The sequence below is a fragment of the Camellia sinensis genome, chromosome 3, assembly GCF_055761805.1.
Source record: "Camellia sinensis isolate YWXY chromosome 3, ASM5576180v1, whole genome shotgun sequence".
Lineage (NCBI taxonomy): Eukaryota > Viridiplantae > Streptophyta > Magnoliopsida > Ericales > Theaceae > Camellia > Camellia sinensis.
In genome coordinates this window covers 24,276,607-24,300,381 of record NC_138963.1, presented here as the reverse complement: position 1 = coordinate 24,300,381, position 23,775 = coordinate 24,276,607, and the positions used below count along the sequence as shown (strand labels likewise).

Genomic DNA, 23,775 nt, shown 5'->3' with positions numbered 1-23,775 from the left:
GTTTGTAGGGAAAAATTAGAATTGGGAATTGTGCAGCCGTAATTGTTGACTTTTGGTGAATAGTAATGACTTTTTAACTTTTTGAGTAACTTTTTAGCTTTTTGGCTTTTTTTTAAACTACCCAAACTTGGCCTAAGTATGTTTAAAAATTAAAAAAAATTACTTAAAATATTTATTAAAGTATAAAAAATAAAAATTTCTAAAAATCAGAAAATCAGAACAAACAAGGTGAAAGATATTTTCGAAACTTGTCATTTTTGTTCGCACTTGGGACTAGGAATGGTAACGAGGCGGGGCCAGGGATCACACTTTCCGTCCTTGATGGTCGAATTTCTCCGGCCCCGGCCCCAGCCCCGATCCCCGACGAGGAACCTATCACTGCCCCCGCTCTCGCCCCCTAACGGGGATTGAGTTTCCCCGACCCCGAACATTTCTTGGCAAAAAAAAAAAAAAAAGAAGCTTCAGAAAATACAACAATTCATTATCAACAACAACATCATCATCATCAAGAACAACAGATGTGTATAATAATGAAAGCATATTAAATTTGTGTATAATGAAGCAGGTTTGAAATTGTTTGGGGTTTGTATAATAATGAAAACAGATCTGAAATTTGTGTATAATGAGACAGATCTGAAATTTGTGAAACAGATCTGAGACAGATTTGAAAAAAAAAAAAAAAGATTTGATCTTGCAGCTAAGCAACTCCGGGAGTGGTGGTCAGCGACGTGTTCGGTGGGGTGGCTGTGCATGTTTGAAGCAGAGAAGATAAGATCATTTCGCAGAGGAGATTGCGGCTGCGAATGTGGTAGTCATGGCGATTGGATGACTACGGAAGTGGTGGTCAGCGACGTCAAGAAGAGAGAGAGTGGATGGGAGACGCGGTGGTGGTGGTGCGAACTGGACGACAGTGGTGATGATTTGAGAGAGAGAGAAGTCAGTGAGTGAGGTAGATAGAGATGAGAGACGAGCTGCAAGAGAGAGAGATGTGAAAGTGAAAGTGAGACCCCTAGTTTGGTTTATATATATATATATATAGGGGTAAAATAATAATTTTACATCGAGAAAAAATCGAGTTGAAACACTTATTCCCGTTCCTGACCTGAATCTGTGTAGAAATTAATTTTTAAATCAAAAATGCTAGAGGTTCCAAAAATTCTACCAAAAGTTTTATCAAATGTCTCACATGGGTGTGAGACCTACATGAAACCCACATTGTGTGGGTCCCACACTCATATAAAACATTTAGTAAAACTTTTGATAAGATATTTAGAATTTCTAGCATTGCTCTTTTTAAATATCAAGCCCGTCCCGTTGAAAGTATTTTTCAAAAAATATCCACTTAACTCGGGATCCAGGGTCGGGTCTCCATCTGACCGAATTTAAAATTGTGATCCCTACTCGGGACGAGGGAGAGGACAGCAAAAGATCTCACACGCCTCCTCCAAAAAACACCAAATAAATACAAACTAGCATTAACATTTCTCTCTCTGTCTCTCTCTTTCTCTCTCTCTCAAAAGCTATCTTCCTCATCAATGGCGAGCGCAACTGAGCCAAAGGCTGAAAACCCTAGCAAAACCCCTGATCAACAACAACAACTGCCACAACCACCGCCCTCCACCTCCGATACAGACTCGCTTACCAAAGACGGCGACGAATCGAAGATCTCGGCCACCGAAGCTGCGGCGAATTCGACGGCCCTGAAGGACAGCAATGACGACAACAAGAAGAAGGACGAGGAGGACCCTGCTGTTTCTAATATCCAGAGGAAGATCCGCCGAGCCGAGCGCTTCGGTATGCCCGTGCAGCTCTCCGAGGAAGAGAAGCGTAATTCTCGAGCTCAAAGGTAGTCTAGGGAGGGTTACCCTTTTTTTTTCTTTCTTTCTTTCTAGTTAAGCTGTTATTGGTTTTGTTTCCTATGTCATTTTCATGTATTAGGGGCTAAGGTTTACTATTGGTTTTTTTGTACATCTCTCTATTTCTCTCCAATTTTAATACACAAACACACATTGTCAGCAATTTTTATTTACTATTATTATCTATTTGCTCTATTGCTTGCTATTTTTTATTTTAATTTGGTTGAAAATTTTGGCATTTTATTTTTGGATCTTTTGATGATTTTTAGTTAGAAGGAATTGTTTATTTTATTTTATTTTATTATTTTTATTAAAATTTATTTATTTATTTTTAAAGTAGGTTGCTGAAGGTGGTAATGTGCCCTGAACAAACAATAGGCTGTTAGAATGGAGTCAGATGGGTCGAAGTTTAATTGCAAAGATAAAATTTAGGAAGAGGGTCTTAAATTTTCCCCTGCTTATCAAGGTTTGATACGATTGTGGCATATGGAAGTGAATTAGGCTGATAGAGGGAGCCTTTTGGGAAGTATTGTGGGGCATTGAGTTGGCACTGGACAGTCGGAGATGGGCTGGGTTGGGCGATAATCGGCCTGAGAGAGAGAGAGAGAGAGAGAGAGAGAGAGAGAGAGAGAGAGACATTAATCAGCCTTAGGGGTGGATATCAAACTTTCAGTTTGATTGGTCTGATTGTTATTGCATACTACTTGATTTGCATAATTTGGTATGGGCCAAATTTGGAGATGACAGAAGTGCCCCTGGTTGGTGATGTGTTCTAGTGAATAGGGTTAAAAAAAACTATTCCAGTATTAATTGCTCCCAATTTGTTAATGTTGTTTTTTATTACATAGGAAACTACAATTTGTTGGTTTGGTCTAGTGTATGCTATAACATATGTGTATAATACATAGACTAAATTCTTGAACATCTGCTTATGATGGGTAATTGGATGACATTTTTTAATATCATGGACTGGGCCAATGATTTTTAATTTTTAATTTTCTTCTAGACCTGACCACAATGCTTTTTCTTGATTATAATTTGCATTGTTTAAATTCACATTCCAGTTCTTTTGTTTACTATTGAGGTCACCGTCAAATTCAAACCTGTCCTGTTGCAGGTTTGGGATTGGGTCTACAGTGCATGGTTCAGATGCATTGAAGAAATCAGAGGAGCAGAAGAGAAAGGCTAGAGCGGAGAGGTTTGTTTATGCGCTTCTTTAATCTGTTAATCACAAAGTACCTTGTTTGAATTTGCAAAAACTTCTATTCAGTTTGCCTTGTTTTCTTTATTTATTTTTTGATATATTCTTATGGGTGCAAATAGTATATGATCTTTTATGCTGTTTCTCAGGTTCGGGATTGTGCAATCTGAGCCTGTTGATGAGGCGGCAAAGAAGAAAGCTAGGCTTGCCAGGTTTGGAGCTGCCACTAAGACAGATCCACTAGAAGAAGACAAAAAGAAAGCAAGGGCAATAAGGTCAGCATCACTCCAACATTATGTGCTTCTTAATCCCGTTTTCTGCTGAATATTAAATACGATATGTTTTCAACAATGCTTTTCCAGGTTTTCACAACCTAAATCTGGTTCTCTCTCACAAGTGAATGGTAAAGGAAATAATATTGAAATGGTGAGTCGTCGTATATTTGTTCATTTTGAGCCCATTGATGTTGATGTACACTGAGTTTCTTTCTTTTAGCACTGATTTTTGTTCTTGAAATTCAGAAGACAGCTATTGCGGGCAAGGCTGGCGGGGGAACCTAAATATTGTAGCTTCTTTCTTTTATAGTAAGATCTGTTTGAAGATGTTATCTTTATCAGTCACAATTCCGATTTTGGTTTGATTTCCATGCTTTCCCCATACCAATGTTACATGGATTTTTCTAAATTTGAAAGGTATCCGTGTTGGATACCCAAGAATTTTGTATAGATGTGTCTGGCTTGCTTAGTTGGACTCGGACATGCACCCCCTAAGTATGCTCAAGTAGTGTAGTTTATAACTATATGTATAAGTCTAATGTTAGTTTGTAAACACCATTTTAACCTAAAAAAATAAAATATTTTTTAAAGAATAATATAAATCTAGCCTTGTCCTAGTGTCCTTAAACTTGAGAATTAGATGAATCCTACACTAAGATACATACCCGCAGCTGACACCACACTTGAGTCTATGTAACATAGTCCCATATGATGAATTGGTTCCATTCGTGATCTGTTAAGCCTGTAATAATTAATTTTGTTTTCTCATTTTGGCAGGTTTAGGGTTTTGACATTTTGTGACTCCCCTGGCAGCTTCCGTAGTCATGTTTACTTTCTGAATTATGAACTCCTGGATGCAGCTTTCTTCCATTCTTGGATAACTTCTCATGAGGTGTGGCAGCATGAAGAAGCTTTTGCTTATCTGAGATATATCTATTTATCTGGTGAGGCCCTAGATAATCAACAACTCCTTAGTGTAAACCTATCTGAAATGACAGACTAAGAATATCAAAAAGTACTGCAATTATGGCCTGGGAATGTATTCATCTTGCCGAGTTAATTTGGTTCTGTTTTGCGACTTCACCCTCACTGTCTCTGGTCACATACCAGATCCTGTTGGAATCAGCAGTAATAAGTTGAATTGGCAAGCCTAACATCATCTGATCCTAGAGTTAGTGTTGAAATTGCACCATTTCTCCATATAGATTGCACTATCGTAAAAATTCATCGTATTAACTGAAATCACTTGGCATGTATATCATGGTTGACCTGTGTTTGAGATGTTTGATTGTTGCAACTTTTGGGTTTCATAAAATGTCCAGGATAATGGCCAGTTATATGTAGATGTAGATTAAGAGCTATGTTACATGCATTGAGGAGTGCACTTATGTGTCCCATTTCATGGTGCAAAAGTACAAGTTATTTTTGACACTAGGGAGTTCTTTATTCTTAATGTTACTTTTGAATCTCATATTATCTTTGCATTATCATGTCCTGTTAAAAAGTTCACGTACTGCTGTTTTCCTACTTGATCACAACAGAAATGACCGGTTGAGGTTAGTTTTGAGGGTGAAGTTGTAAATGCAAGAATTTGTGCACTAGTGGTTTTTGTGATTGGTTAAATATGAACCTTTTTCCCGGCTATAGTTTCCAGAATTTTTGGTTTTCTCAGTCATCTGAATAAATTGACTCTCAGGAGATGTTTGTTGATTAACCCCTTGGCCTCACCGGGTGAATTTGAGTATGTTGGATGTGAGAAAAGGATGGAGGATGTTTGGTAACAGTGATTTGTAGTTTTTGTTATAAAGAAAAAAGAAAAAAAAAAAAAAAAAAAAAGGAAGGTTGCTTTTATTTTTGAATTTGTATATGACCAGATAAGTTGTTGGGGCAGTCATTTTATTTTTGATTTTTTTCTGTTTCGCTGTGAAATATTATTTATTTTCTTGGGAAAATCAAATCCATTCTGTCGTGTTTCTGATGTTTAATATTGTGAAATCTTTCGTGATTGTATTAATTCATGTTCCCTCGCTGTGCGTATTGGAAAATTTGATGATCTTCTCATTTCATGGAGAAAATTTTGAACTGCAAATTTATTAAGCTTCAAAATGCATGTTTAAGTTGGAGGTATTTTTAATTGATAGTGTTACATGCATCAATTAATATATTAACTAGTGTGATATTATTATTGATCCCATTCATTATACAAATTACAAATACCAAACAAATTTTAAATTTATTTTAATTCTTTGAAGTTAATAATTTAAGAATTAAAATAATAAAAATTAACTTTATAAGTGATAAACGAGGCCATTGTGTCAAGGAGAATGTACGAAATTTGTATTTTTTTTTTTATACAATTTGACCTGCCATGATGTAATATAATAAGTGTTAACTTTTGATTTGTCACATGCAATATTAACAGTTGTAAAAAATAAAATAAAATAAAAAAATAAAAAAATAAAAAATCATATTCATATTCATATTCTATAAAATTAGGGCAGTGGGTTCTGTGGTAGCACAACCCTACACTGTATGGATACCAAATGTAATTAGTATAAGCCTCAAAGAGCAACCAAGAAAACCAACAAGTTTGAACACGAAATCATTCAAAAGTGAAACAAAGATTTGGCAAATAAAACAAGAGCACTCACATAGTTACAATAATGAATGGTTTGTTTCAACCAAATGATATAAATGCTAGAATGATACATCTTAAAAGGAAGAGAAAAAGTGAAAAAAATTCATATCTACACATTTCCAAAGCAAGAAAATTCATGCCGAACTTCACCGTACCAAACTGTAGAAAGATTTTCTGCAATGTCACAATCAACAACACACAGATTCACAGATTTAACTATCCGTCTCCTTGAAATCTTCTTGAGATTCATGAACTGCAACTTTAAGGAAAGACTTGGGACGCCACTGCACGTCTGAAGATATGTTCTTTCTTTTTTTCTTTTTCTTTCTATATGTAGAATGTAGAAAGAAAAGAAAAATGGATGATATTTGATGGATAAAATTGAAGAATATTGCAGACTAGGACTTGGAAGTAGTGGGTACACCTCCACCACCTTTTACTGAAATAGTGAAACCACGAGATGAATTCCTAATCATCGAAGGCTGATCTAGAAACACGACTACAACTGTAATATCGTCATGGAAATGTCTCCTCACCCCTCGATCAATCTTTTTGAGGTCCGAGTATCTCATTTCTCTTTTCTTCGCTGCTACATGGAGTGCGGCTTTAACAAGTCTCCTAGCAACTCCCTGCAAAAAAGGCATATGAAAAGGGAAAAAAAAGTTCCAACCCAAGCTTTAATTAAGACAAAAGTCCATGCATGGTCAGATTGGAAACTCAAGCAATTTTTTAACTTCATAGCAGCTAAACAGTTTCTTTATTTCTCTCTTTTATAATCTTTCAGTAAATATGAAGTTTCAATAATTGATTTTAGGGTAAATTACACTTTTCACCCTTATTGTTTGATTCAAATTTCATTTTGGTCCCTATTGTTTCAATTTAAACAATTTTAATCCTAGACTTTATATTCAATTTTAGTTTAGTCCTTCCGTCTAAATTTACCATCTATCTACATGTACTCCTAATGTGACTGACACATGCTAAAAAGTAGTGAATTTGAATAGTATCTAATTTGAATGGAAAAGTCAAATTGAAACTAGACTTGAACCTAGGGTTTTTAAAGTGAAATTTGAGTCAACCTATAAGAGTGAAAGTGTAATTAAATGCTAGATTCTATATTAACTCACCATTGTCTGTTGCCATTAGTTTCTAAACCAAGTGACCCATCTATGGGTGAGTAAATTATACCATTTTTCTTAAAATTTATACTAGTATATATGTCAGAAAGGATTTGAAGCTTACACTACGTGGACAATTGTTGACTATATCGGCAGCCTCCTGATTGGTGAGATGCTCCCATAGACCATCAGAAGCAAATATGAGAAACTGATCGTTGGGATGGAGTTTGTGTATAAAGATTGAAGGCTCCGGATTAAGGATTGGCTTGGGGAAGGGCTTGGGGAGTCTGAACTTAGCCAATAGAGGTTCTTTGTTGAACTCAGCCTTCTTCAGATAGGCATCACCAATGGATCTTGAAACCTGCCAAGACACAGAGAAGAAAAGGCCTGTTACCAAACACGTTTCCAATATAAGATTCCAAATCTTCTAAATGAAAATTATTATCATTAATTATTTTGGCCCAATGGTCACTCAAACAGCTTCTCCAGAAATGGGGGTAAGGTTGCATACATCTTGCTCTTCCTAGACTCTACTTCAAAGGAGTTTCGTGCACCAGGCGGCCTTTTTTTTTTTATTTAAAATTTTGGGTCTAGTGGTGATGGAGTATGTAATGGGGTATCCCTTCCCCTGTCCATAACAACCCCACTCTAGTTTGATGAAAATAAACACACTTTTTTTTCAAAATTTCAAAAATTATTTTCACTCCAAAAAAAAAAAAATCACATGAAAATGATCAGTTCTTTCAATTTTTTCATAAAACGAAACCAAACAGGGTGAACAATGTCAACTCTAAAACATTCCCTCATAAATACATCTGGTCTTATTTTTGAACTCCTGAACCACTTCAAGAATAATGTGGTTATGTACTTGTCAGTTCAATTGTTGTTCGAGACAAATTCGAATATAATATGCAAAGCTACATTATCAACTGACCAGGAAAAGCTACGACAGTATGTGAAAGAACATAAAAATAAAGTAACTTGGGAAAATTTACCTGTATGAGACCCTTCACGCGCCAAACCTTGTGTCTTAGAACCACAATCTGTGAATCATCAGGATGCAACGAACGAAGCTCTTCTCTCACAGACTCAATACTTGCATTGTGCTCCGTTGATAACTGAATAGCAGTCACACCTTTAGAAGACTTCTCTGCTCTCCCTAACACCAAACGAGAGTCTCCAACATTTGCAACGTATAGAAGTCCATTGCATATTACCCCAACCAAACAACACGATCCCACTGAAGCAATTTGTGGCTTTTCAAGCCATTGCTGCTTTACGAGAGACAGAAACTCCTCTTCAGTTTCCAAGAATGCCTTTTTAATAACATTTGCAGACATCTCTTTATGCTCAGCCACAAATTCTGAATTCAAGGATAGATTTAGTCAGAAAGAAAGCATTTTCTTGAGATCATGAATGGAGAAAAAACTAAATCCACGTTAACATCATGAGTAACAACTAACAACAACTATGACTAATCTAGCCCCGTGTCCTAGTGTCAATTTTATAAAGGGTATATTATCTCTTTAATTACTATTTCTTTGTGCTTTCTTCCTCAAATGTGTATCATTTTGGCTCCCGTATAGGATTAGGAATGTTATATGACATCAGGGACAATACAAGGATTTGTTATTTGATATTCTGTCTCAATTAGAGGATTGGGAGCAGAATATATCCAAACCTACATTATGATCTCTTTATCAATATAAATTTTTTCTGAGAGTTCTCTATCTCCAATTCTTACTACCATCACCCCCTTGAAGCTTTCATCAACAATGCAAGATGAAATGCAAAATAGTATTTTCAATATCACAATTTTGTGATATAGTTTGTCAAGCTAATATAGGCAGCTCATCCATTATAGTAACAACAATTAACAACTTCAATGTCAATAACATTACATGAACTAGTGAAACCATATCAAAACCAAACTAAACAAATAACTAAGGAAATAAGAAGAGAACGTACTCTTAAGATTGAGAAACATCTTCTCATTTACGAAACGGGATGTCTCCGGTCCTCCATGTCCATCGTAAACTCCAATAAATGTCCCGCGAGGGCCTGAATCAAGCGAACTCAATGGCCCTGATTCTAGTTGGCTTTGATCCTCCAACAAACCATTGGCTTGTATTACCGCCATCGAAAATTCACCATTTACATGTTGTCCTAAATCCTTATACCATAACAAACCATCAACCCGACCATTCGAATCTCCACCATGACGACTTCCATCTCTGCCCCGGCGACTTCCATCACCCTCCACAGAAGAGATTTTCCAACATGATCTAACCATTTTTACACAACTACTCGAATCTTGATATACCTCATACATTTATATGTATCATCCAACTAACACATCAATCAAAAATGTCATCAAACATTTGCCAAGCATAAGTTAAGACCTAATAAACCTCACACATATTTTTCATCCAAAAGAACCAGCAAACAATATATTCATCAAACCTAGATCAAAAACAATACCCAAACCCAACCTCAAGTCCAGTTTTTGCTTATGCTCCAAACCCACAATCCCAATTGCGGAACCTAAATACCCACCACCACTAGAGGAACAAGACACCATTAATATATGCAAAACTCCAAATGGGTATGGGGAAAATCAACCAAAAGATGGCCACAGGACAACAAAGAAATAGTTTTTATGTGTGAATTCAGAGAATATGGAGGTGTGGTGGTCCAGCAACAATACCTTGAACCTGGGTTGAGGTGTTTGGACCTTCCATGGTGAGTGACCTATCAAGACCAAACTTAGCTGTAAAAAGAAGCATAAAAATTTGATTGGTGACAGAGTTTGTTCTCAGATCAGAGGGATCAAAATGGGGAAATGGATAAGAAAAAGGGATTTTACGATTTTTTGGTAAGAAAGATGTTTAAAATTGGTGTCAGATGAGAGAGATCTGAGATGATGATGATGGGGGAGGAGGGAGGAAATAAAAGAGTGTTTTTAAACTACAACTTTTCTTAACAATTTTTTGTTTTGTGTATATGGGTAATATACCCCTATTTTTTCTCTCTCATTCCAATGTCTATTTCTCTCTTTTTTGTCGTTTGTTGGTTTGTTTGGTTTTTTGTGGCCATGTTGGTTTCCAATTCTATGGCTGATATTTGGTTTTTGGAACTTTGTGAATAGCAACCCACCATTGTAGGCAGTTTTTCCTCATCTTTACTTTTATTTTATGCTTTTGGCTGGTGGTATGTAAGGGGCCGCTTCGGATTGGACCGGGAAAATGAGGGTTGAGGGTTGCTGCTGCCTGGCATGGCAGTCCCCTTGTGAGAGTTTGTACAAGTATTTATTAAGCTTATTTTGATAATTTAAATTATTCATGTTATAAAATTTATGGAGTATATTATTTAAATAAAAATTTAAATTAATTAGACATTTATAATTTTATAATCAAATCCTAATTATTTTTAAAAATTATTGAAATCATATTAACCGTTTATTTTTAAAAAATAAATGTGTGTTTATTATGAGACTAAAAATGTTCAATTTATTTATTTATGTGAATAATCCATTTGACGAATGTTATAATATGACATGCCTTCAGTGGATCTCAAAACAGCCTACTGTGCCTTATGCACAACAGGAACCCAATTCTAGAAAATGATGCCCAAGCCCCTACTTATAGTTTTTTTTTTTTTTAGGGCGAATTATATTAATAGTGTCTGTAATTTGAGATTTGTATTATTTTGGTTCTTAATTTTTAATTATGATATATTTGATCCTAAATTTTAAATATTATTCCAAATAAGAATACTTAAAGATGTTTCCTTTGCAAATGGTTCATTTCAAGGGTAAAGTCATCATACAACTTATTTCTGTATTGGTTAACTTGTATAAGGGGTGCAACTTAGGCGGGCTCAACCCGAGCAACCCGAGCCCAGCTTGAATTTTTTTAGGGCTTGGACAAAATATTTTCAAATTTGGTACGGGCTCAGACAAAAATTCAAAAGCCCGAATTAAATTTGGGCGGGCTTGGGCAAAGACGTCACACAACCCGAGCAACTCGAAACCTGAATTATACATATATAGATATATAAAAATATTAAATATACATATAAATTATTAGTCATTACATGATATTAAAGTAATTTATATTATTAAATCATATTGAATATATATTATATATACAAATAACATAAAATCTTACTTTTTTCTTCTTTTTATTTTCCCTCATAAATTGTAAGGTCTACTATAGTGGCATCTCTCTTACATTATATAAATTATTTGTTTTGATGGTATTAATGATTTTCTATTAAAAAAATTGTAAATAGAGTCAAATTTTAATAATTTAATAATATAGTTGCAAAAAAAAAATTGAAATTCATTTACAATTTGGGCAACTCGGACAATTCGGGTTTAACTCGGGTCGGGCTTGGGCAAACAACCTCGGGTTACAATTCGGGGCTGGGCTGGGCTTGGACAACCTCCCAACCCGACCGAACCCGCCCGAGTTGCACTCCTAACTTGTATGTTGTTTGGCTATTTTTTTAATAAATAATACTATCACTTTTTTGGTTATAAAGTTTTGTTTGGTTTGATTTTCAGAATCTATTTTTAAAAAAATGTTCTAAGAAATTAAAAATTAAATTGGTGAAAAACAATTTAAAATACATCATTTTTATATAATTTTATCTTTTGGGAGAGTAGAAATAATTTTTTATATATTTATTTTTGTTAAATTAGTTTTTATTTTCTCAAAAGCCAGCCATGACGATAATTTTGATGTCATTATTAAATTAATCCATTGAATCAAAAAATTCAAAATTAAAACAATTCATATATTAAATATATCGATTGCACATTAAAAACCTAATAATCATTCATTACATGATAACTTTTCAAAAATATGTGTTAACAAATACAACCATCTATTACATGATAATCATAAAAAAATATCAACAAAAACAACTATCTATTACATGATCATCGTCCAAACACATACTAAAAATTAATTTGGTAAAAAAATATAAATATAAATATAAAATATTTATTAATTTTATATAATTTATCTTTGGTGAGTAGAAATAATTTTTAAAAATTCAAAAACAATTTTTTAATGTTTATTTTTGTCAAACTAGTTTATATCTTATCAAATTAACGACTTTGACCTTAAAATGGAATAATGGTATTTTTAATTGTTCTTATTTAGAACGAGATTCAAAATTCAGGGACAAACGTATCACAATTGAAAGGTCAGGGACCAAAGTGATACAAGCCCTAAACTACAAGGACAATTAGTATTGAAAAATTTAAAATCTCCAAGATATTGATTTGTGATTATGTTTCAATTTTAAAAAATAAATAACAATTACAATCAAATAATCAAAGATAAATCGACACAACGATTTAACGTAGCGCCTCCAATTATGATAAAAAAAATTATGGGCCAAAATCATAGAACAATCCACTAAGAAAACAAAAATGAATTACACATGTGTATCCTCAATTATCTAGCGAACCCTTAATTCTCTAGCGAATCCATGTCTGAATTGAACCGACACCGATGTGCCTTTTCCACTACCGTCTTCACCTCGAATTTGTCTTATTCAACGTTGAATCCACAACGTTGATGTCGAATTCACGGCGACAAGCCACTCCAGAATCCACCAAAACTTCAGGTTTAAGTTTCCCGGAATGCACCGAAGAACAATTCTTTCTTTTGTGAATAAAAGATCACAACCAAACCCTTGATGATATTGATATGAAGTTCACGGATCCATTGATCACTCTTAAAATATCGATGAAGCACTTATAAAGCACCCTCCAATATAAAATACTTTATTTTTTCTTCCTCTTTGAAAATTTGGACGACTCAAAAATTAAAACGAGCAAATATCGCACTTTATAGTAAACTAGATCACGAAGACCGCTTGAGCGGTGTGAGTAAAGGCGGTGCAAAACATATAGGCTGACCACTTGAGCACAACTTTCGCCGCTCGAGCAGTAAAAACTTTTTTCCAGAAGTTTAGATGCTCTGCAAAAATATTAGATAACCATTTTCTTCACTAGAGTGCACAAATGACCGCTCAAACGGTTAAACAACTTTAACTGCATTTTTGCTTTTTGTTTCAGGGGCGCTATTTCTTGACCTCACTTGGGCCCTGTCCCGAATCCGCAATGGGTCGTTGCCCCCTCGACCTTCGCGAGCTGACCGGGCAACTTGATTGCCGTACATAGTTAGCGAAGTGGTAAATATGAAAGGACCAAGATTACAAACTGCTTCGCATAGGTACAATTCGAGTTAGATTCACATCTAAACACTCATATCATCACTAAAAATATAAAAATAAATAAAATTACAATTGAAAAGAATTTTATCAAACAAAAGCCTAACAAGTATAATTCACCCAAGCCTATTTATAAGTTTTTTTATGGGTTAGTGTGGGGATATATTTTCTGAGTACTAACACGCGGCTAAGGCGACGCCGACGTGTCAGCCGAGATGCCACGTGTTCTGGTCATGACGCTGAGGTTATCTTAGCGAGGCCGAGGTTACCTCCGAAGATATCGGAATCCGAGATAAGCGGATAAGGCACAAGAGTCCTAGAAAGGGGGAAGACTACAGTTGGGAAATGATAAGACTCTTAGGGAGTTTATTCCAATCCTACTGGAAGTCCAAGATTAACAGTAATCCTAAGTCCATTAGAGCTAGGCTCCTGTTGGGACAAGGATTGAGTTAGCTATATAAGAGAGGCGCCCCCATGGGTCTAAGGTATGCAATTTCATATTCTGAACAGTGAGATTTGCACTATTGATTATCTTTGAGAGATGTACTGACTTGATCGTCGGAGTGCCCCCGGGTGGACGAACCACCGTCGGAATCTTCTCTTTCTGTTGCAGGTCAACCAGGTGTCATCTATTCTGCCAGTGTTCTCTAGCTGAATACTAAGTTGGGCAGTGTGATCGGAAAATCACTCATACAATTTGGCGCCGTCTGTAGGAAAGAAATGAGAATAGATAGCCAGTAACGGACAGAAGGAAAAGATTGGGGACGACACTCCTGTTGGGAGTGGGAGACTTATTGACCTTGATGTCGAAGGAGACGAATGTAACGCAGAAACTCATGACCAGAACCACGGAGTGAAAGACGTCGGCCAGACTGGAAATGCACCAAAGAAACCAGATCGAAGTGGCTACTACAACAAGGACGACCTCCAGGTATGGAAGAATTGGTGCCTGCGGAGGGACGAAGAGGTAAAAGAGATAGCAAACAAATTGGCAGACCTGCAGTCGGTCGTCAATTTCATGATGCAAAATAACGTCATGCAGCCACCATTCCCACTGCAGGACACGCCGATTCCAGCGGCCAATGCCCAGAAGGGAGGACAGAAAACAATTCCCGTAGCCTCTTAGCACAACGGGAGCGAAAGATACTCTCACCGACCTTCTAAGGAAGTCGGACGAAGAGAGTCAAGAAGAGAAGAATCACGGAGGACGCATCGCACAAAGGAGGTAGACCCCAAAGGACATCGGCATATTCAGGGCAGGCACGGTGCTTCGATACAACTCATGGACAAGGGTCGAAAAGGACTCACCACGAAGCTGAAAGTAGTGCACCAAAAAGACTGAAAGCAGGAGAAAGCCGAGCTCCTGGGCGGACAAAGGAGGACTTAAGAGATTACCTCAAGAGGAAGCAACAGAATGCCGACGCCGAGGTAACCTCCCCAGATAAGCCGATGACATCATTCTCGATAGAATTGGACAGGTTTGAGGCACTGAAGAGATTTAGTATACCGAGGTTTTAAATATACGATGGTAAGTCAGACCCCAACTTCCACGTCGGATTATGTTTGAACTCAATGGCATTGTATAGTGGGAACGCGCCGTTGCTCTGCAAAGTGTTCCCCTCATCTTTCGGGGAGATTGCATCAGATTGGTTCCATAAATACCAAAGGGAAGCGTGAAGACTTGAAAAGGCCTGGCCGAGATGTTTGTGGCCAGGTTCGTGACAAATAAGCTGCAGCCACTAAAGGTGGATGCATTGATGGCTCTGAAAATCAGTAAGGATGAAGGCCTTAGGGCCTATGCAAAAAGATACTATGAGGTGTTCAACCGAATACCCGAATGCAATCAAGAGGTGGTGGTCGTATCTTTCAAGAATGGCTTGAAAGACAACTGTCTACTACAAAAGTCTTTGGCAAAGACATTGCCAAAAAGTATGGAAGAGCTCATGGCGAGAATCGAGAAGTATGCTAGAGCCGAAGAAGACATGTCGGGGACCAAGGAGATAAAACAAGAGAAAAGAAACGGCTCGCCGAAGCGAGACCGAGGTACCAATGGATCGAGCAAACAAGAAACAGAACTGAGGGCCACACAGGCAGTAATAACTGTGTTCTAAATCCCGATTTCCAAGGTCCTGGACCGGATTCGAAACCAACCCTATTTCAGAACACCAACGAAGGCACCAGGAGAGTTTATGGGAAGGAACATTGGCAGACATTGTGCTTACCACAATGAAGATGGGCACACGACTCAGGGTTGTAGAGCCCTGAAAACACACTTGGAAGAACTGGTGAGGCAAGGCCATCTGAGAGTTCTCGTCGATGAGGCCAGAACAAGGGAAGAACATGCAAGATTGCCTCAAGCGCCAGCAGCTCCGCCTCCCCTAGCACCACAACCTCAGGCAGGAGGACCTCGGGTAGTCAATGTGATTCACTTGAAGGTCAACGAGAACGAAATTAGGGGGGAGACATAGAAGGTGAAGCACCTGCAACATGTCTACCAAGTCGGGGAGAAGAGACATCGGGCAGAAGAGTGCCAAGGACCAGTAGTGTCCTTTTCGGAAGCTGACCTTGAGATGGTGCAGCATTCGCATAATGACGCCTTGGTAGTATCCCTCCAGGTTGGGGAGTGCCAAGTAAAACGCATCCTGATTGACCAAGGCAGCTCTTGTGACATCATGTACGTTCGATGTTACAAGGAGTTCGGCCTTCACCCAAACGACATGGAGCAATCCAATAGCCCAATGGTCGGGTTCAATGGAACGTCGACATGGCCACTGGGAACAACCAGCTTGGAGGTGCAGGTAGGCACCAGGAAGATAACAACAGAGTTCATCGTAATTGACACACCCTCCCCTTACAACATCATTTTGGAAAGGCCATGGTTGCATGCAATAAGAGCTGTTCCCTCAACTTTGCATCAACTATTGCGGTTCCCAACAGAGTATGGGATTGAGGAAGTCAGAGGAGATCAGCTGCAGGCAAAAAATTGCTCCATGGCAGCAATAAAATGCACCTGTAGCATTCGAGAACCAGAAAAGGCAGAGATCGAAGACGAGGACGTGGAAGTCCTAGTGTCGGCAAGGAGCCAGCCGAGAAGAGTGAAGAAGCACTGAAGAAAATCCTCGTCCAGGAAGGGGATGAAGAACGCTTCTTTCTTCTCGGCTCGGGCTTAGTCGAAGAAGAGGAAAAAGAATTGGAAGCTTTTTTGAGAGCAAACATTGAGGTGTTCGCGTGGACGCCTTACGAAATGCCAAGCATCGACCCCGAGGTCACTTGTCATAAGTTGAACGTTGACAGGTCGGCCAAACCTGTAATTCAACGAACAAGAAGACCGACGTTGGTACACGTTGAAGCAGTGGAAGAGAAGTAGACAGACTTCTCGAGGCCAGGGCCATCTGAGAGGTAAATTACCCGACATGGCTATCAAACACAATAGTGGTGAAGAAGAAAAATGGTAAATGGAGGGTCTGTGTAGACTTTACCAGTTTAAACAAAGCCTGTTCCAAAGACAGCTTTCCTCTACCCAAGATTGACCAGCTAGTAGATGCCACTTCAGGGCATGTAAGGATGAGCTTCCTGGACACCTACAAGGGGTACCATCAGATAGCCATATACCCCCCAGATGAAGAGAAGACTGCGTTTATCACCCCAAAAGGACTGTACTGCTACAGAGTGATGCCTTTTGGGTTGAAAAACGCAGGAGCGACTTACCAAAGGTTGGTAACCAAGATGTTCAAACATCTAATTGGTAGAACGTTGGAAGTCTACATCGACAACATGATCGTGAAAACCAAGGAACCCGAAGGACATCTGGCCGACCTCAAAGAAGTATTTGAAATCCTTAAGACATATCGGCTTCGACTCAATGCCTCGATGTGTGCATTTGGAGCTGGATCTGGTAAGTTTTTGGGATTCTTGGTGACCAGATGGGCCATTGAGGCCAGCCCAGATCAAATCAAGGCCATCCTAGAACTGAAGAGCCCGGAATTGGCAAAACAGGTGCAGATGATAACTGGAAGAGCCGCAGCCCTAAATAGATTCATCAGCAGAAGCTCATACAAGTGCAGACCTTTCTTCAACTTAGTGAAGAAAGCCACAGACTTCCTGTGGACCGAAGAATGCGAGGCCGCCTTGGCCGACCTAAAGAAGTATCTAACCACAGCTCCGGTCTTTTCAAATCCAGAACCTGGAGAGGAGTTGTTTTTATACATAGCCGTTTCAGAGCATGCGATAAGCGCAGTAGTAATCCGAGAAAACAAAGGGGAACAAAGGGCTATTTACTATGTAAGCAAAACCCTGGCCGATGCAGAAACGAGGTATCCACCCTTAGAAAAATTGGCACTGGCTTTGGTAATGGCTTCAAAGAAATTGAACCATTACTTCCAGGCCATAAAATTGTGGTGCTAACAGAACACCCCTTGAAGTCCTTACTACAACAAGGAGACCTGACAAGAAGAATAGCCAGGTGGGCAGTCACCCTAGGCTAGTATGACCTGGAGTACAGGCCAAGGACAGCAATCAAAGGCCAGGTTCTGGCCGACTTCGTGGCCGAGTTCACGCCAGAATCCATCGAGTATCAGGCTCCGTTGAGCCAGGGTGAACGATGTCCAAACAAGTAAGGAGAAGCTCAGCCAAAGGCGAAAGAACAAAGAAAAAAGGAAAAACTCAGACCCTGCAGCATTTACATCGGCGACTTCTTTCGACTGTTCGTTGATGGGAGTTCAAACTGATAGGGAACTGGGGCAGGGGTAGTACTGATATCTCCAGATTGATAGATAGTGGAACAGTCCATTCGTTTGGGGTTCAAAGCCTCAAACAACGAAGCAGAGTATGAAGCATTGATTGCAGGACTGAAGCTGGCAGTAGCAGCAGAGGCAGACGAGGTAATAGTCTTCTGCGACTCCCAGCTCATTGTCAACCAGACAACAGGCGAGTTTGCTGCCCGAGATGAATGGATGTCGGCCTACGCAAAGGAGGTCATCAGGCTGGCAGCCTTGTTTCAGAACTGCGGACTACTTCAGGTTAGCCGAGATGATAATAGCCACACCGATGCGTTGGCCTACCTAGCTAGTGCAGTACAACCTAGAAAAGCAAGGACAATAATGATCGACTATTTGTCGGGCCTGAGCGTCGAGCCACTATCCACAGAGCATGAAGCAATATGCGTAGACATGAGACCAAGCTGGATGGACGCAATTGTTACATTCCTGAAAGAAGGGAAGCTACCAGAGGATCATAAAGAGGCACACAAGATCAAATTGAAGTCGGCAAGATTCACTCTAACAGCAGAGGGGCATCTCTACAGAAGATCCTTCACTGGACCCCTTTTAAGGTGTATACATCCTTTACAAGTTGAAGATTTTTTTATATGAAATTCATGAAGGAATTTGTGGAAGCCACGCTGGGGCCAGATCACTCGCTCATAGGGCCATTACCCAGGGGTATTGGTGGCCTTACATGCAGAAGGACGCAGAAACATATGTGAAGAAATGTGAAAAGTGCCAGAAATTCGCACCACTGATACACCAACCAGTAGTAGACTTGAACCCTGTATCCAGTCCTTGGTCATTTGCCCAATGGGGCATGGATCTCGTTGGGCAACTACCCCAAGCAACTGGACAAAGGAAGTACTTGCTGGTGGCAACTGATTACTTCACTAAGTGGATAGAAGCTGAACCCCTTGCCAAAATCCGAGATGTGGATGTAAAGAAATTCATTTGGAAAAATATCATCACCAGATTTGGGATTCCAAGAGCAATAGTTGCAGACAATGGAACACAATTTGACAGTAAGCTAATTAAGAGCTTCTATGCAAAGTTCAAGATCAAGAATTACTTTTCAACACCAAGCTTTCCCCAAAGCAATGGACAAGCAGAAACATCCAACAAAGTAATTCTGGATGGGATAAAAAAGAGGCTGCAGGCAGCAAAAGGAAAGTGGGTGGACGAGCTACCCAACGTGCTCTGGGCATATCGGACTACGCCGAGAAGATCAACAGGGGAATCCCCCTTTACCATGGCTTATGGCACAGAAGCAGTTATTCCGCTAGAGGTTGGCATCCCAGGAATCAAAACCCAGGGAGTAGAGAACGGAACTAATGATGTACTCTTAGCCCAAGATCTGGATCTTCTAGAAGAACAAAGGGAGAAAGCTACGATTCAGCTCGCAGCGTACCAGTAGCAGCTTGCCCGAGCTTATAACAAGAGGGTTAACCCAAGAGAGTTCCAAGTCAGCGACCTGGTCTTGAGAAAATTCGTCGGCAACAAAAAGGATTCCAGAGAGGGGAAGCTTGGCCCAAATTAGGAAGGACCCTACAGAATAATCTTGGTACTGGGTAATGGGGCTTATCGGCTTGAAGATAATGAGGGTAAAGAGTTACCGAGGGCAAAAAGTTGCCAAGGCCTTGGAACACTTGCAATTTGAAATTTTTCTATCATTAGAATTCCTTTGTTCTTTTGTCATTTGCCAAAGTAAATAAATAAAGATTTAGCTTGGTTTTCTTTTCAAGATACTTGACATTGTCTCTAGAATACATGTATAATGAGAACCCAAGTAGAATTTAGGTTCACATGAGAGAGAGGCAAAATCATTGTTTAACACTTGTTGAAATTTGTGGACAATTTACAAGTTGAAGTTAAACCGAAAACATTGTTTAACACTTGTTGAAATTTGTGGACAATTTACAAGTTGAAATTAAACCGAAATCATTGTTTAACACTTGTTGAAATTTGTGGACAATTTACAAGTTGAAGTTAAACCGAAAACATTGTTTAACACTTGTTGAAATTTGTGGATAATTTACAAGTTGAAGTTAAATCGAAATCATTGCTTAAACACTTGTTGAAATTTGTGGACAATTTACAAGTTGAAGTTAAATCGAAATCATTGCTTAAACACTTGTTGAAATTTGTGGACAATTTACAAGTTAAAAGGTTAAACACTTGTCGAAATTTTATGAAAAAATTTACAAGATGAAACCAAGGTTATGCCAAGAAAAGTACTTAGGTACTTGCCGAGGTAAAACATCAGTTTGTATAATCGAAGTGTGTCACCCTGAGAAGATTGCACGAGGATTGAAGTATATATTAAAGATATGCAAAAATATTCCAAGTATGGAGGCATACAAAGCAAGCATGCAAGCATTCAAAAGCAAAAGAGTTGTTGTATTAAAAACACATCGGCAATGTGAAGAAGTTTACAGTACTCCAAAAAAAAAAGAAAAAAAAAGAAAAACAAAGTACAGGAAAAGAAGGGAAAAAACATAAGGCTAAGACTCCTCAGCAGAAGCAATTGGTTGAGTTTGAAGTTCAGACGATTGTTGGGAAGACATCTCAACAGCCTTATCCGCCGCGAGCTTGGCGTCAATTTCTGCAAGAGTTTGATCCAGGCTTTTGTCGGCAAGGGGAATGACGGCCGATGTCCTCTCAGCCGCAACATCTTTTAGGACCTCTTCACCCTCCTCATCTTGAGTCAAGTCCAGGACTTGCTCATTCAGAGAAGGGGACTTGGTCCCAGTAGTCTCCTTTGATTTTCTCACCAAAACTTCCTCCTCGGCCTCATCCTTAGAATCAGATTCGTTGTCAGATTGACTGGGAGGTGGAGTTGGAGAGAATGACAGGGGAATGGCATCGGCGTTCCTCAAGGAGGAGTCCGCAGGGACATCAAGTTTCTTCAGCAAAGTCATCCAACCAAGGGAGAAACCCTTGTTGCATGTTTGCTTGGCTTGCTTTTGATAGGTCTCCGTGACCTGGGCATACGCCTTCTCGTCGGCGTCCTTGATTTCGGCCTCTTTGGTGGCCAAGGCGTCTTGAAGTTCTTTTTGGGCCTGGGCCACTTTTTCCTCGGCTTCTCTCTTCTGGGCCTCAAGAACCTTCTTGATGGCCTCAATAGATTCTGCCTTTTCTTTGACATCATTTTGGGCCTTGATGGCAGCCTCGGTCTGGTCTTCCAGCTTCTTCATTTTTGATTGAAAACTTTTGTTGGCTTTTTGAAGACTGGAGACCTCCCTCTTCTTCTCGGCCAACCTCTCCCGGTTCTCAAAAGATTGAACTGAGAAAGAATGGGCGTGCTGGATGGCCTGAAAGTAAACAGAACAAAAGTTGTTAGAAAAAATTACAAGTATGGAAAGAACAAAACAAAAAAAGAAGTTGCCAGATAAAGATACTTACTTGAACGGAACGTTGAAGCATCAGAGCGTAATTTTCATACTCGCTCAACTCGGCGTTTCGGTCAAGATCGCCGGGAAGAAGCAGAGCAGTACTGAGGGCTACGCCGACGTTGATGTCCTCAACGCTATCGTTGGCCATGACAGGCTTATCTTCCAGAGTGATTGCGGGGGCCCAGGGGGCATCAGGCTTTTTAGACCCCGAGGTCGTTGCAGAAGATGACCTCGGCCTTTTGGATTTGGTAGAGTCAGATGGAAGTGTTTCGACGGACCTTTTCGCAGGGACAGAGGCAGTTTTCTCACTCGGAGCCAGTTTGGAAATTGGCAAGGTATCCTCAGAATCAATCTGAGGCACCTTTGCCTTTGGCTGAGCCTTTTTGATTCGTTTTGGCTTTGAAAGAGGCTAGGTTTGTGTTGGCTGAGTGTCAATGTCAGAAGGAATGCTGGCTAAGAGATCTTTAGCAACCGATTTTTGGCGGCCCCTCTCAGCAGAAAGAACAAGTCGTCGATGACGTTTTTGTTGAGATGGTGGAATTAGGTATGGAGCTGAGGTTGAAGGTTGCTCAGCTAGATCAGAGGTTGATCTGTGGTCTGTCCTAGATGTGGACGCGACTTATGGAGTTGTGGCAGATGGTGGAGAAAGACTTTTCTTCTTCTTTTTTGGGACGTCAATGAGAGCTGACTTGTAAGTGGGGATAAAGTTGAGAAGCAAAGGGGCCTTCTGCTTGTGAACTGGTAAATTCAGTAGTTTCTTTAAGTCTTTGCTGGGAAAGAAAGACTGACGGAAGCCCTTTGGTGGCTGAGAAAGAACTGCAAAGAAGAAAAAAGCATAGACATTAGAAAAGAATGTTGAAAACTTTATACAAGAAAGCAAGAAAATTTGTGAAGGGTGGCCCTTACCAGCTTCTTCCCCGAAAACTGTTCGACTAAGGGGATAAAGATAGAGGTCATCGTTTGACTGAAACTCCCAGTTTTCCGAGACGATGAAGTAATCATCCCCCGCTCCCTTGTTGGAGTCAAGGAGGTCGGCAATGATTTTGTATTCAGTGGACCTCGGCTTAAGGTAATAAATATGACTTTTTTCCGATTTCAGGCGACACATGGTATAACAGTACTGGAAATTGGCAAGAGTCATCCTAGCACTCTCTTGTTTGGCTAAAGCTATGGTACCGTTAATAACTCGGTAAGAGTTGATGGCAAGTTGCATTAGGTTCAACTTATAGAAATGAAGGATTTGACGGAAAAAAAGGATCAAGTGGAAACCTAAGTCCACACTCAATAAACGCAACCACTGGGAAAGGCATGAGGTTTTTATTAGGCATGATAGAGTCATCATCCCCAGCCAACCTCAGATGAACGTCGGCCGGGATTTTGAACTCCTGCCTAAAGTACCCTAATTTCTCTGGGGTGTTTACCCTATGTTCCCACATACCCATGACGTCGGCTTAAAATGAAGATATTGGATTTCAGGAAGAAGTATTTTTGAAGGGTTTAAAGGACCTCGGCTAAAAATCTACAAATATGCTATGATAAGGGTTTGTATGGATCTAGAAGGAGTTCGTTTCAGTTTTTCCTAAAAATTGTGGGTTCTACAAACAAGTCCCAAACCTAAAGCTATGGAGATGAGGATTGAAGGAACGAATCTGGAAAACAGAAAAACAAGGATTCGTTTTAGAAACAAGAATGGTGACGAAGACATCAAGAAATCAAGACAAAAAGATTGCACAAGTATATCAGGCCATGAACAGTGGTAGAAAGCAACAGACATGTGAACAGTGCGAGTGTTCAAGACATGGATAAAGAGCAAAATTATAAAATAAACTTGCTCAGATACATGATTCGCAAATCAAATATTCGAGTAAAACAGCAATGACGACTAAATGATAAAACAGAATTTCATGGAACACGATAAAAACTGAAAACCAGGAGTAATGGTGACTTACCAGAGAAAAGAAGCCAATGCTTGAGATCGCCGAAGTCAGAAGAACGGTAGCGGTAAAACAGATTGGCAAGAACCACGTCGGAAGAGGTGAACGGTAATGATGGCAGAGCTTCAGAGCTTGGAAAAATGGAGGATTAGAGAGAAAGAGAGAGAAAGAGTTTTGAATAAAGGCAATGTAAAGTGAAAAAAAACAAAAGAGAGAAACAAGTTTTGTCAAAAACTTGAAATAGCGGCAAAAGAGGGCAATTAATGCTCCTGGAACAGCGAATGCGTCAGACGGCGCATGTAGGCGCGAAACGACTTATAAGTGCGTCCAGAGTACGATCCAGTAAGGA

At 39.3% G+C, this 23,775-nt stretch overlaps 2 protein-coding genes across 4 annotated transcripts; one reads left to right on the top strand and one right to left on the bottom strand.

Annotated features, from left to right (window-relative positions):
* Window positions 1-1,290: 1,290 nt before the first annotated feature.
* On the top strand, window positions 1,291-5,317 carry LOC114293244 (uncharacterized). 3 transcript variants are annotated; one of them, XM_028237283.2, is made up of 6 exons: window positions 1,291-1,846; window positions 2,974-3,054; window positions 3,207-3,332; window positions 3,420-3,483; window positions 3,579-3,641; window positions 4,110-5,317. In XM_028237283.2, the coding sequence occupies exons 1-5, from the start codon at window positions 1,536-1,538 to the stop codon at window positions 3,615-3,617; spliced, it is 621 nt and encodes a 206-aa protein (XP_028093084.2). In that variant the 5' UTR covers window positions 1,291-1,535; the 3' UTR covers window positions 3,618-3,641; window positions 4,110-5,317. The 3 variants fall into 3 exon arrangements, with proteins under 3 accessions (XP_028093084.2, XP_028093085.2, XP_028093086.2); XM_028237284.2 differs by having other exon boundaries at window positions 1,363-1,846; window positions 3,582-3,641; XM_028237285.2 differs by lacking the exon at window positions 3,579-3,641 and having other exon boundaries at window positions 1,363-1,846.
* Window positions 5,318-5,956: 639 nt separating this feature from the next.
* Window positions 5,957-10,367, bottom strand: LOC114293243 (putative protein phosphatase 2C 38). Its single transcript, XM_082917392.1, has 4 exons — window positions 9,057-10,367; window positions 8,084-8,451; window positions 7,213-7,449; window positions 5,957-6,599 (listed from the first exon to the last, which is right to left on the bottom strand). The coding sequence occupies exons 1-4, from the start codon at window positions 9,418-9,420 to the stop codon at window positions 6,369-6,371; spliced, it is 1,200 nt and encodes a 399-aa protein (XP_082773518.1). The 5' UTR covers window positions 9,421-10,367; the 3' UTR covers window positions 5,957-6,368.
* Between the last annotated feature and the right edge of the window lie 13,408 nt (window positions 10,368-23,775).